Source organism: Mustela putorius, unplaced genomic scaffold (assembly GCF_011764305.1).
Source record: "Mustela putorius furo isolate JIRA1106 unplaced genomic scaffold, ASM1176430v1.1 tig00000095_pilon_pilon_pilon, whole genome shotgun sequence".
NCBI classification, from domain to species: Eukaryota; Metazoa; Chordata; class Mammalia; order Carnivora; family Mustelidae; genus Mustela; species Mustela putorius.
In genome coordinates this window covers 33,848,335-33,861,334 of record NW_025421280.1, presented here as the reverse complement: position 1 = coordinate 33,861,334, position 13,000 = coordinate 33,848,335, and the positions used below count along the sequence as shown (strand labels likewise).

General features: G+C 47.5%; 1 protein-coding gene across 3 annotated transcripts in view; it reads right to left on the bottom strand.

Moving 5' to 3' along the window:
- Positions 1-4,129, bottom strand: part of DNMT1 (DNA methyltransferase 1) — a 52,870-nt gene extending 48,741 nt beyond the window's left edge. For 2 of the 3 annotated variants that reach the window (XM_045084247.1, XM_045084250.1), the window contains exon 1: positions 3,956-4,129. In XM_045084247.1, coding sequence (XP_044940182.1) covers positions 3,956-4,035 — 80 coding nt within the window. In that variant the 5' untranslated portion in view covers positions 4,036-4,129. Of the gene's footprint in view, positions 1-3,372; positions 3,788-3,955 lie in introns of those variants that run through there. The other variant, XM_045084256.1, reaches the window with a different exon arrangement.
- Positions 4,130-13,000: the final 8,871 nt, after the last annotated feature.

Here is a 13,000-nt window from a genome sequence, read left to right as displayed (position 1 = left end):
ACAGAACACCACCTCAATCCTTGAGAAGAAAGCCTGAGCAAGAATAGGACTGGATACCTGGCACAGAAGCAAAGGCGGCAGTGGAAGGAACAAGCCCAGACTGTTCTACAAGAAGCCAAACGTGAAGGCTGGAATGATAAGCAGGAATATACATCATCTGTACATGGCCTACACTGAAATACTGACATCTGCCTCAATAGCATGCTCCTCTAATGGAAGTGAAATACACAGCGGATCGTGCGGTAAGTAGCACAGAAAGTTTTCTGGCAGGGGCTGCTTTACCACACATTTATACCCATCAGCTTAGTTGATCTTCATAACGCCCAGGTAGCATGGGCAACACCGTTCCATTTTACAGATAAAACACTAAGAGGTGGGGTGCCTGGGTGGCTCAATCAGTTAAGCGTCTGCCTTCGGGTCAGGACATGACCCCAAGGTCCTGGTATCGACCCTGTTCAGAAAGGACTCTGCTTTTCCCTCTGCCCCTCCCCCTTCTTGTGCGGGTTCTCTCTCAAAAAAAAAACAAAAAAAAAAAAAAAAAGAAAGACAGACAGACAGACCGACCACCAAGAGGTTAAAAAACTTAGCCCTGGGGCGCCTGGGTGGCTCAGTGGGTTAAGCCTCTGCCTTCAGCTCAGGTCATGATCTCAGGGTCCTGGGATCGAGTCCTACATCAGGCTCTCTGCTCAGCAGGGGCCTGCTTCCCTTCCTCTCTCTCTGCCTGCCTCTCTGCCTACTTGTGATCTCTCTCCGTCAAGTAAATAAATAAAATTCTTAAAAAAACCCAAACAAACAAAAAACCCCAGGCAAACAATTAAAAACAAACAAACAAACAAAAAAACCCTTAGCCTTATAGCTATGGTAGGAAGGAATCTGAACCCCGGTGGTCTGCACCTCTAGAATATTCCTGCCAGGGAGAAATAGGAGTCAGTTTTGCCCTCTTCAATACCCAATCAGTTGGAGTCAGGGAACTAGAGCTAAGAACTTGAAACCTGACTTAATCTAATCACAGGACTAGCAGTTTAAAAAGCCGGCACAATTACTTAGGCTAATCAGAGTGGTACAAAGGAGGTTTGCTACAATCTGTGCTTGAATCCAGGCTTCCTTAGAGGGGAAAGTCTTGCATGCACGCCTTTCAGAGTCTACTCTACACCAAGCTACAGACAGAATAAGGCAAACAAATCACCATCCACGCCAGGGTTGCAAAGGCAACATGCAGGGTGCTTGGGCAGAATTCAACACCCTTTCTGTCATGGGGAAGAGGGATGGGTCTTTCTGAGCACAGTCTGAAGGATAAATGGACAGTAGCCAACTTAGGGAAGGGGTAGATAGGGAGCAGCTCAGCATCCCACTGGACGCTCTGCATGGTTTCAGGCCCTGAGAACCTGAGGTCTGTATGGCTTGTGAAAAGAACACACGATGAATCAGACAAGTGGACAGGGATTCTGGACTTCAGGACCAGTGCACCCGGCAGTGTGTGGGGGGCAAGGAAACCATCAGGTGCAACTTTTTAAGAGGATTCACAGTTGCACATGGAGAAAAGACCTGAGTAGCAACAGGAAGACCAGTGAGAGACATCGCTTTGTACAAATGGCAGCTTGGACAAAATAAGAAATATAAGTGGAAAAATATAGCTTGTCCCGAAAGGCATAATTTTTAGATTTTGGGTGCTTTACTTTATACAGTTTTTCGATTTAGATGCTACACTTTAAAAATGAAGTTAAAGACTTAAAAACCCAAACATGGAAAATACTTTCTGGTATTACTACATTATCTAATGGAACTACGTGTTTAAAAAAAAGAAGCTGACATATATAGGTAAGCTAGCAAAAGTGACAGGAACGCATGAGGACCTGGCCTAGTTTTGTTCCTAGACTGTTCTACTGGACTTAAGTACCTCTTGTGTTATAAGTCATACCCCTTTAATTTTTGTAGATCAAGAAGTTATACTTCCATTTACAAATCTAAGGGAGTGTTGAATACCATGTTTATGTATTTTGTACAATGAAATTCAAAATATAAGCCAAGACGTTGCTGAAGGTCCCATAAGCAGACAATTTCAATGTCCATCCCGTGGCCTAAAGCAGAGTCCCAAAATTCTGCACCTACAGTAGGCAATTCTGGTTCAAAGTAATATGAAACCTAAGGTAACGGAGGATGGTAAAACTTACTTAAGAGCATTCAAATTCAGCCAGAGACTTACAGTGGCCCAAGAAAACCCCTAAGCTAAGCCAGTGGCCTATTCAAAACCCTAGATGAAAGGAAACGTTTTGGTAAGAAGCAGACATCAGCAGGAATCCTTGCTTCCTCACAGCAAACTCCTACAGCATCCACTCTTAAGAACTTTTGAGGATTAAATGAGGAACTGTCAAGTGCTTTCTATGATTAGGGACTGACTGGCAGAACTGACAAAAGGTTAGATTAGCCAATAAGAATGCTAACATGTGGGGCTTTATGTGCTGGGCATAGTCTCCTGTCATCCAGTGTCAGTTTAAAGCCCACGTTAAGGAGTCCATGGCCACAGCCTGTTTATGACACTTGCCCAAGGTCAAACAAGCCAGAGGAGATGAGAGTTCTCACCATCAGAGTAAAGAAGACTGGGCCCAAACATCTGTTGGGTCTGTCATCACCAAGCCAGGGACTTCCATAATTCCATTTCAAGTTTTATCTTGGGAGGATAAAGATAGGGATTCTTCAGCAAGACACACCTCCTCTGTGATTAAGAAGCGGACTGAACCTTAAAACCCGTGGTAGGTACCCCCCAAATACAGCCCCTCCCATACACACACACACACACACACACACCAACTCCAAAAGCCCAAAAGATTGGCCTGGCACAACCATAGGAAAAGCACAGGGAAACAGGGAAATGGCAAAACCAGCTCACAAATCCGGGGGGGGGGGGGGGGGGGGCGTTCCTGCCTGGTCAAGGTTCCAATGACTAGTGTTCCAAGGAGTGCCGATTTTCAGGAGTGAAAGTGGTGCCCTGTCACAAACAGGAGCCCAGTATTCTTGCCCGCGACCCACCTGCACAGAACTGCTACAGCCAGTCCGGACACTAACTGCTGTGCAACACACGCGTACACACACGAAACTGCGGCCACTTGTGTGAAGCACTCACACACACACACACACCCATGGCCACTGTGTCACGCGCGCATACGCGCACACAACGAAACTGCAGCCAGTTCTCCCTAGCGAGGCTTGACGCCCATGGCTCACAGGCACAGATTTACTGGGAAAGACCATCCAGCCTTCATGCTGCCCGAGCCCCTGGTCCTGCGCTGCACGGTACGAGCTCCTTCCAGATGCGACTTCCCCGCAGCAGTCCTAGATGAAGGAAGCCCCCCAAGGAAGACGGGGGTCGCAAACCTGAGCCGGCCGCGCCCGGGGCCCGAGCGGCGACGTCTGTCTCTGGAGGCCGCCATCGGGATGCGCTGCGCGGGGTGCCAAGGTGGGGGGGGCAAAATGCCCCCAGGGACCGGACCAGCTCGACCCCCCACCAAGCAGGCCGGGCACCGGAAGTAGAGGCCGAAGTGCCCGGGCCGAGGGGTGTCCTGAGGCCGCAGGCTGCCCACTTCCTGCGCGACCAAACTGGCGGCAGGACCCAGGCCCGTGGCTCCTCCAGGAAGGGGATCCCCGAGGAGAACCCAAAGCTCACTCTACTTTGAGATCAGAAGTGACCCCAAGTTTCTAGTCACCAGGGAACTGTGAGGGGCCTCGGCCCATTTTGGCGCCAAACGGCCAGGGGTGCGCGCGACCGGAAGTGCCACCCTGCCCGCGCCAACCGCCGCCGCGCCGTCCCGCGCATGCGCGCCCGTCTGTCAGCGGCAGCCACGGGCTACCAAGAGGGGAAGCAACCCCCCACCCCCAACGCCGAGCTACTTCCCAACCCCCCCAACCCCGCCTCATCGCCCCCAGCCCGAGTTCACAGACCCCCCCCTGCAGCACCTACCGCCTACGGACATCATCGGGCAGGGAGATGGCTCGCGAGGCCAGCGTGGGCACCCGGGCCGGGGCGGTGCGGGCAGGCATCTTGGAAACTGCAGCAGAGACAGCGGCGCCGGCGGCAAGGGAGCCCTGGCTTTTCGCGCGGAAACCGATGGGGAGGGGCGGTGAGCTAAGGCGGCATGTACCATCTCGGCCCCGACGTGGGGGAAGGCGGGACGTACCATAGGGAGAGAGGCCATTCCATGTGCGGGCAGATAGAGTGGAGCAGGTCGTGCACCGGGGCCGCGCAGGCGCGAGAAGGGAGCACACCCCCGCGTGGAGCTGTGGGCTCGTCCAAGCTCCCTGTTTGCTGGGAGCCTCGCCTGAGAGGTTCATTCATTCATTCTTCCTAGCATGCTGGGGATAAAACAAGGAGCATTCCTACAGGGCTCCAGCATGTGGGCTCTTGGGATTGTAACTGAGGACTTGAACTCCACTCCATCCATATGCTCATTATAATGACCTTGGATGGGTCATTTAGACCCAGGCCCCGTTTCATCTTTAAAAAGGTGCTAATCGCGGATAATCTTGAGGACGCACAAACTATGCAGCTAGCATCACAGATCTCGCAGTGTGGTGAGGCCCAGGCCACTTCCACAGACTGTGTGATTTAGAAAAGCACCAGAACTTGGGGAAAGGGTAGTCTCTTCAAATGGCGTTGGGAAAATTGGGGAAATGTTTACGTGCCAACAAGTAAAGTTGGGTCCTTACCTACGGCATATAAAAATTAACTCAAAATGGATTAAAGACATAAATGTAGACTTGAAATTATGCAACACGTTGAAGAAAAAAAGGGGGGTTCACAACATTGAATTTGGCAATGATTTACTGACTAGGACATGAAAGCACAGGTAATAGAAGCGAAAAGACAGATGGGACTACAGCAAACAATTTATGCACAGCAAAGGAGTCAACAAAGTGAAAAGGCAACATATAGAATGGGAAAAAAGATTGCAGACCATATATCTGATAAAATGTTAATATCCAGAATAAACAGCTACAACTCAACAAAGACGACAACCTGATTTTAAAGATGGGCAAAAGATTTGAATAAACCATTCCCTAAAAATACACAAATGGCCAATAGGCATATGAAAAGACACACAACATCACTAATCAGGGAAATGCAAATCAAAACCACAATGATAGTGGCCACTCTAATTGGCATGCGGTGAACTATCAAAAAATTATTATATGGGCTGCCTTGTTGGCTCAGTGGGTTAAAGCCTCTGCCTTGGGCTCAGGTCATGATCCCAGGGTGCTGGGATCAAGCCCCGCCATCGGGCTCTCTGCTCGGCAGGGAGCCTGCTTCCTCCTCTTTCTCTCTGCCTGCCTCTCTGCCTACTTGTGATCTCTGTCTGTCAAATAAATAAATAAAATCTTTTTAAAAAATTATTATATATATGTGTGTGTATATATGCAGTATACACACACACACACACACACACACACAAATAATCAAACACAGGTGCTGGCAGAAATGTGGAAATTAGGATCCATGTGTACTATCGGGGGGATGTAAAAATAGTGCAGCCAGCACAGAAAAGAGTGGAAGTTCCACAAGAGATTTAAAAACGGAGGGACGTCTGCGTGGCTCAGTGGTTAAGCAGCTGCCTTTGGCATAGGTCAGGATCCCAGGGTCCTGGGATGGAGTCCTGCATTGGGCTCCCTGCTCAGCAAGGAGTCTGCTTTTCCCTCTCCCCTGGCTCCTGCTCTGCTCTCTTTCTCTCTCTCCCAGATAAAATATTTATAAATAAATAAATATGGGATAACTATATGATCCAGCAATCCTACTTGTTATATATTCAAAAGAATTAAAAGAAGGATCTCTGGGATGCCTCGGTGGCTCAGTTGTTAAGCGTCTGCCTTCGGCTCATGTCCTGATCTCAGGGTCTTGGGATCGAGCCCCCGCATCAGGCTCCCTGTTCAGCAGGAAGCCTGCTTCTCCCTCTCCCACTGCCCCTGCTTGTGTTACCTCTCTCGCTGTGTCTCTGTCAAATAAATAAATAAAATCTTAAAAAAAAAAAAGAAAGATTTCAAAAAGATATTTGCACACCCTTCTTCGTCGCAGCATTATTCAGAGTGGTCAAGAGATGGAAATGGGCACCTGGGTGGCTCAGTGGGTTAAAGCCTCTGCCTTCGTCTCAGGTCATGATCTCAGGGTCCTGGGATCGAGCCCCACATCGGGCTCTCTGCTTAGCTGGGAGCCTGCTTCCCACGCCCTCCGTCTGCCTCTCTGCCTACTTGTGATCTCTCTCTGTCAAATAAATAAATAAAAATCTTAAAAAAAAAAAGAGAGAGAGAGAGAGAGAGATGGAAATAACCCAATGTTCTTGGAAAGATGAAGGGTTTCCAGAAAATGTGGTATATACAATGGGTTATTCAGCCTTAAAAAGGGAAATCCTGCCTTTTGTGGCAACCTGCAAGAATCTTGAGGTCATTGTGGTAAATAAAGTAAGCCAGTCACAAAAAGACAAATACTGGGGCGCCTGGGTGCTCAGTTGTTAAGCATCTGCCTTCGGTTCAGGTCATGATCTCAAGGTCTTGGGATCGAGCCCCACATCGGGCTCCCTGCTCTGCAGGAAGCCTGCTTCTCCCTCTCCCACTCCCCCTGCTTGTGTTCCTGCTCTCGCTGTGTCTCTCTGTCAAACAAAAAAATAAAATAAAATCTTAAAAAGCAAATACTGCATAATTCCACTTATTCAGTATTTAAAGCAGTCAAAGTCTGAAAGAAAAAGAGCAAGCCAGGCCTAGCTGGCTTAGTCAGTAGAACAGAGGGCCCTTGATCTTGGGTGAGTTCAAGCCCCCCTTGTATGTAGAGATGTAGAGATTACTTAAAAAAAAAAAAAAGATAAAAATAAACTTTACAACTGTAGAAAAGAAGAACCATGGTGGGGACCAGGGGCTGGTGAGAGGAGGGAGAAGGAAAGTAGTTCAGTGCAAACAAATTCAGTTTTACAAGATGAAAAAGTTTCAGAGATCTGCTGCACAACCGCAGGCATGCAGTTAACACTACTGTTTACTCGAAAATAGTTAAAATGGTAAGAGTTATGTCTTTTACCACAATAAAAAATAAACCATTCATAGAGGGAGGAGTTAAAAAAAAAAAAAAAGTACCTGCTGAAACAACAATAAAAACCTCTGCCTTTGGCTCAGATCATGATCCCAGGGTCCTGGGATCGAGCCCCGCATGGGACTCTCTGCTTGGCAGGGAACCTGCTTCCTCCTCTCTCCTCTGCCTGCCTCTCTGCCTACTTGTGACCTCTATCTGTCAAATAAATAAATAAAATCTTAAAAAAAAACACAACACATCAGAACGAAGTTACAAATTATGGTACATTTTTACATTTTCGTATTACAGATTTTATGTCACTTGGTTTGTAAACACACATGTATACTAGGTTTCCCCAGCAGCTGGTGGGGGGAGGTCAGCCTGGCCAGAAGTGGGTCTCAGACTGTTTGCAATGGATTACCCATACATGGCAGGATCCAGGAAGACTGAAATATTAATAAGACTAAAATTAATAGCTAGTAGTATTTTTAGCAGCACTTACATACTATACTATTCTCTTTAGAGGAATTCGTTTAATCCTGGAATATTTGTCACAAAGGAGTCTGGCTCAGAGGCTGCTTACCCAAGATCATGGACTAAGGAAGCAGCAGGGGCCATGAATTCAGGGGTCCTTAGCTAAGGAGCCCGAATGCAAAACAGTGATACCCAGCTGGCTGGTTAGTTGTCAGGCCCCCTGGAGGCCCAGAGGCAGGGCTGGGGGGAAGTAGATTAAAAAGTAAGAGCAGAAAGGGGGTGACACAGAAGACTGTGTCACCAAAGGGAGGCTCAGGCCCCTGTAGACCAGCCAGAAGCCAGTATTCGGGGCCCCGGACACACCTTAAGACACAGGGTGCTCATGGGACAGGGGAGAGAGGAGCGATAGACTATAATTCTTTGTCAGGGGACTGCGCTCACAGGGGAGCAACCGCACTTAGTCAAGGCTCCCTCTCAGGTGATTCCTTTACTGAGGGAGGATTTAAATGGTTTTACAGATGGGGCAAGGCCTCAGGGACATAAAGACTGGCCCCAGGAATATACAGGTGACTCCTGAGCACCTCCAGAGTGACGGGTTAGACCACTGGAGACCCATCCCCCACCTAAAAATGGGCTCAGCCCTTGAGAGAAATGAATGGAACTTCCAGAAGAAACTGGGTTCAGCTCTTGCTGGCATTAACCCCGTCTCCACCTCTCAGTCTCTGAAGTAGTGCTCATAAACACCTCAAGAGAAAGACTTATCAGGCCTGAGCTCGTCACTTTGGAGGCCACATTCCAGCCTTCAGCTGAAGGGCCACCCTCCAGAAGCCAGGAGAGGCTACGGGTCAGCCCAGCCAAGGTCAGGGCAGCCCAAAGCGCCAGGGCCGGTGGGGAGATAGCCACATGCCTTGAGCCACTCAGTCGGAAGGCCAGAGCTGAGTCACCCCACCAGCTGGGGAATTAGTCATGGCCACTGAACTCTCTCTTGGTGCCAGGCCCAGCAAAAGCTTTAGGCAGTGGCAGCAGCACTCCAGGCTTCAAAAGGGACACTTTGCCACTCACCCCAGACAAGGGCCAGGCAGGAAGACCAACAGGGTGGGCCTCTCAAGCATGCATACGCTCACACACACACACACACACACAAACACTTCTCTCTCTCTCTCTCTCTTTCTCTCTCTCGGCTCACATGGCCAGGAATCAGATCTGGAAAAAACAACTCTGGAGTGTGCTGGGCGGACCCACTTGCTTTTTGCAGGGCCCTTGAACAGGCAGATGGCTTACTGTTTGGGATCACAGGAGGCTTGTTACCAAGCCTAGCAGCCTTCAAATCAGTGTACTGATATGCCCCTCCAAGGACACCCCAATCTAGATCATCTTCAGCGCTCTCCCAGATGACTTGCCCCACGTCCTCCCTGGGCTGCCATTCAGGCCTCTTACCACATATTCAGCTATTGAATCCCCTGCCAGTGGGAGGGAATCTTCTCAGAATCCATCTGATCAGGTCCCCTCCTCCCTAACCCATTGAATGGACCAGAAGGCCTTCTCAAGGTTCTTAGAGTAAACCCATCCCTTATGCATTTAGCCCCACCCACATCAGCCTTTGCCATCACTCCTTTGCTCCCCCCAGTTGAGCCACACCCTGGTCACTCCTGGCCCCTTCCTGCATAAGGCCTGTGGTAGCCAGCCTCCAAGAGGGTCCCCAACATTCTTTGCCTTTTGGTATTCATCCCCTTGTGGGGTCCTCTTGGAACCAGGGCCAAAGGAAGATGGTAGAAGTGAAAGTGCGGGACTTCTGAAGCTAGGTCATAAAAGACATCGCAGTACCACCTTGTTTTGGTGGCAGAAATCAGCCGCCATATTGTGAGGATGCTCAAGGAGCCCTGTGGTGAGCCAGGGCAAGAGGCACTAAGCTGCCGGCCATGGGCGTGAGCCACTTTCGAAATGGCCCCTCCAGCCCCAGCCAAGCTTTCTGACCACTGTAGCCCTTGCCAATACCCAGCTGAAAGGTATGAGAGATCCTCAAGCTGGAATTGCTCCCAGGCTCGCTTTGCTGCTCAATTCCCAACTCACAGCAACCATGAGGGATAATACAAGTGAGCTGTTCTAAGCCACCAAACTTTGGGGCTTTTTGTTATATAACCATAGTGTTCTGCATTTGCTGTTGCCTTAGTCTGGGAAGCCCTGCTGTTTCACACACCATTTCTCCTGCTTAGAAAATCTTTAATTCATTCTTTCTACTTTGACTCAACCATCACCTCCTTCAAGGAGAATTTCCTGATCTCTCCAGCCCAAAAGGTGTCTAGTAGGCTCTTAAGACCATAGCTCTTTCTTTTAGAGCCCCCTTTTTAAAAGACTTTATTTATTCATTTGACAGAGAGAGATCACAAGTAGACAGAGTGGCAGACAGAGAGAGAGGAAGCAGACTCCCTGCTGAGCAGAGAGCCCGATGCAGGGTTCCATCCCAAGACCCTGGGATCATGACCTGAGCTGAAGGCAGAAGCTTTAACCCACTGAGCCACCCAGGTGCCCCTCTTTCAGAGTCCTTACTTCAGGTGGTGATCACATAGTGTGCGGTGACAGTTTAGGTCAGTCATACCTCCCTATGCCCAACACCTAGCAAAGTGCCCAGGATATAGTTGATACACAATAAAGATTCATGGAGGGACACCTGGCTGACTCAATCAGTAGAGCAGGCGACTTGATCTTGGGGTAATTTCAAGCCGCCATGTTGGGCATAATGATTACTTTTATGGGGGCATGCCTGGGTGGCTCAGTCAGTTGAGTATCTAACTTCAGCTCAGGTCATGGTCTCGGGGTCCTGGGATTGAGTCCTGTGTCTGGAACCCACTCAGCAGGGAGTCTGCTTGTCCCTCTCCACTTTCCCCTCCCACTATCCCCATTCATTATCGTTCTCAAATGATAAAAATAAAATCTTGGGGGCATCTGGGGGGCTCAGTGGGTTAAGCCTCTCTCTGCCTTCAGTTCAGATCACGAACTCAGGGTCCTGGGATCAAGCCCCACATCAGGCTCTCTGCTCAGCGGGGAGCCTGTTTCCCCGCTCTGGCTCTGCCTGTATCTCTGCCTATTTGTGATCTCTCTTTTTGTTAAATAAATAAAATCTTTAAAAAAGAAAAATAAGGGGCACCTGGGTGGCTCAGTGGGTTAAGCCTCTGCCTTCAGCTTGGGTCATGATCATTAGGGTCCTGGGATTGAGCCCCGCATCGGGCTCTCTGCTCAGCGGGGAGCCTACTTCCCCCTCTCTCTCTGCTTGCTGCTCTGCCTACTTGTGATTTCTGTCAAATAAATAAAATAAAATCTTAAAAAAAAAAGAAAAAGAAAATAAAATCTTAAAAAAGGAGATGATGATGATGATGATGATGAGGACAACCACCTCATGGAACCCTGCATAGATGAGGGTGTGATGCTTGTTCCTCCCTGCTCCCAACATTAAATGTTTAGTCTACAAACATTCATCAAAATAACAAATCCACACACTTTTTAAAAATAAAAGATGTTATTTATTTATTTATTTGACAGAGAAAGACACAGCGAGAGAGGGAACACAAGCAGGGGCAGAGAGAGAGGGAGAAGCAGGGTTCAATCCCAGGACTCTGGGATCATGACCTGAGCTGAAGGCAGATGCTTAACAACTGAGCCCCCCAGGTATCCCTGCACATGCTCTTATTCAGCTATTCTACTTCCAGAAATTTCTCATAAGATTTGGTCATATATATGTGCAAAAGGAGAAGAGGACACAGCTATTGACTAACTTTGTCTGCAGCAAAAGACTGGAAATAACCTAGTTCTACTTCAGTGAGATTTAGTTAAAATAAGTGTATTCCATTCACATAGTGACAGATCCCACAATAACAAAAAACAAAAGGATATTTTTTCATATAGTACCTTAGAGGTTTATTTTTAATTGCTAATACAAAACAAAGCAAGATGTAGAACAGAGTGCAGAGTAGGATACAGATTATATGGGGGGGAAAAGGGAGAATTCTGGGTATTTACTTGTTTATACATAAAGCCTTGGGAAAGAAACAAATGGTTAACTTCCTGGAGATAAGGAATGTTAACTAGCAGGGTAGAAGCTTTGGGCAGGAAGAGGAGTTTTTCTGAGGCTTTTTTTTTTTTTTTTTTGCGCCTTTTTGGAATGCTGGAACATGTGGTTATTTATGTCAAACAAAAACAACTGGCAGAGCAGCAAGGAAAGCCTGTCTTTTCAATAAATGATGCTGGGTTCATTATATGGCTGGCTATATGGAAGAAGGTAAACCTTGATCCCTACCTCACACCATACACAAAACTGAATTCTGGATGTTTTCCACAATTAAATGTGAAGGCAAATTCAAGGAAGCTTTTAAAATAAAATATGCAACATCTTTGTGACTTTAGTTTCTTTAACAAGACCTAAAGCACATTAATCATAAAGGAAAATATCAGGCTGTATTAAGAGGATTTTTTTGTTCACCAAAAGATGCCAGTAGGGGTGCTGGGTGGCTCAGTGAGTTAAGCCTCTGCCTTCGGCTCAGGTCATGATCCCAGGGTCCTGAGATCAAGCCCCGCATGGAGCTCTCTGCTCAGCAGGGAGCCTGCTTCCTCCTCTCTCTCTGTCTGCCTCTCTGCCTACTTGTGATCTCTGTCTGTCAAATAAATAAATAAAATATTTTTTAAAAAAGATGCCACTAAAGACAAGACACAGATGTATGTCCACTGACCAAGGACTCATATCTACAATACACATTGAATGCCTTTGAATTAATTAGAGGATTATCTGTCTCTTTAAGTGGACTAGAGTTGAACAGTTACTTCACAAAAGAGGATATCAAAATGGCCAAGACTCATACGAAAAGCTGCTCAACATTAGTCATCAGGGAAATGCAAAATGAAACCACAGTGCAATATCAGCTTACACACACACACACACACACACACACACACACACAGATGGCAAAAATGAAAAAAAAAAAAATTGCAAGTGTTAGCAAGACCAGAATGCTCCTAGAGAAGTCCAAAATGGTATGGCCACTTTGGAAAATGATTTGACGATGTCTACTAACATTAAATGTACCTCTGCCCTATGACCCAGTAATTCTACTCCTGGAATGAGTGCCTCTACACCAAAGGATGTGTACAAAAATATTCATAGCAGCTTTGCTCACGATAGCCAAAAACTGAAGACCACACAACATCTAACAATAAAACTAACAATTATGGGGCACCTGGGTGGCTCAGTGGGTTAAGCTGCTGCCTTCAGCTCATGATCTCAGGGTCCTGGGATCGAGTCCCGCATCGGGCTCTCTGCTCAGCAGGGAGCCTGCTTCCCTCTCTCTCTCTCTCTGCCTGCCTCTCTGCCTACTTGTGATCTTACTCTGTCAAATAAATAAATAAAATCTTTTAAAAAAATAAAATAAAACTAACAATTATGTATTCAAACAATGGAATACTAAACCTAGAGGTCACAACCTTTTTCTGGGAAGG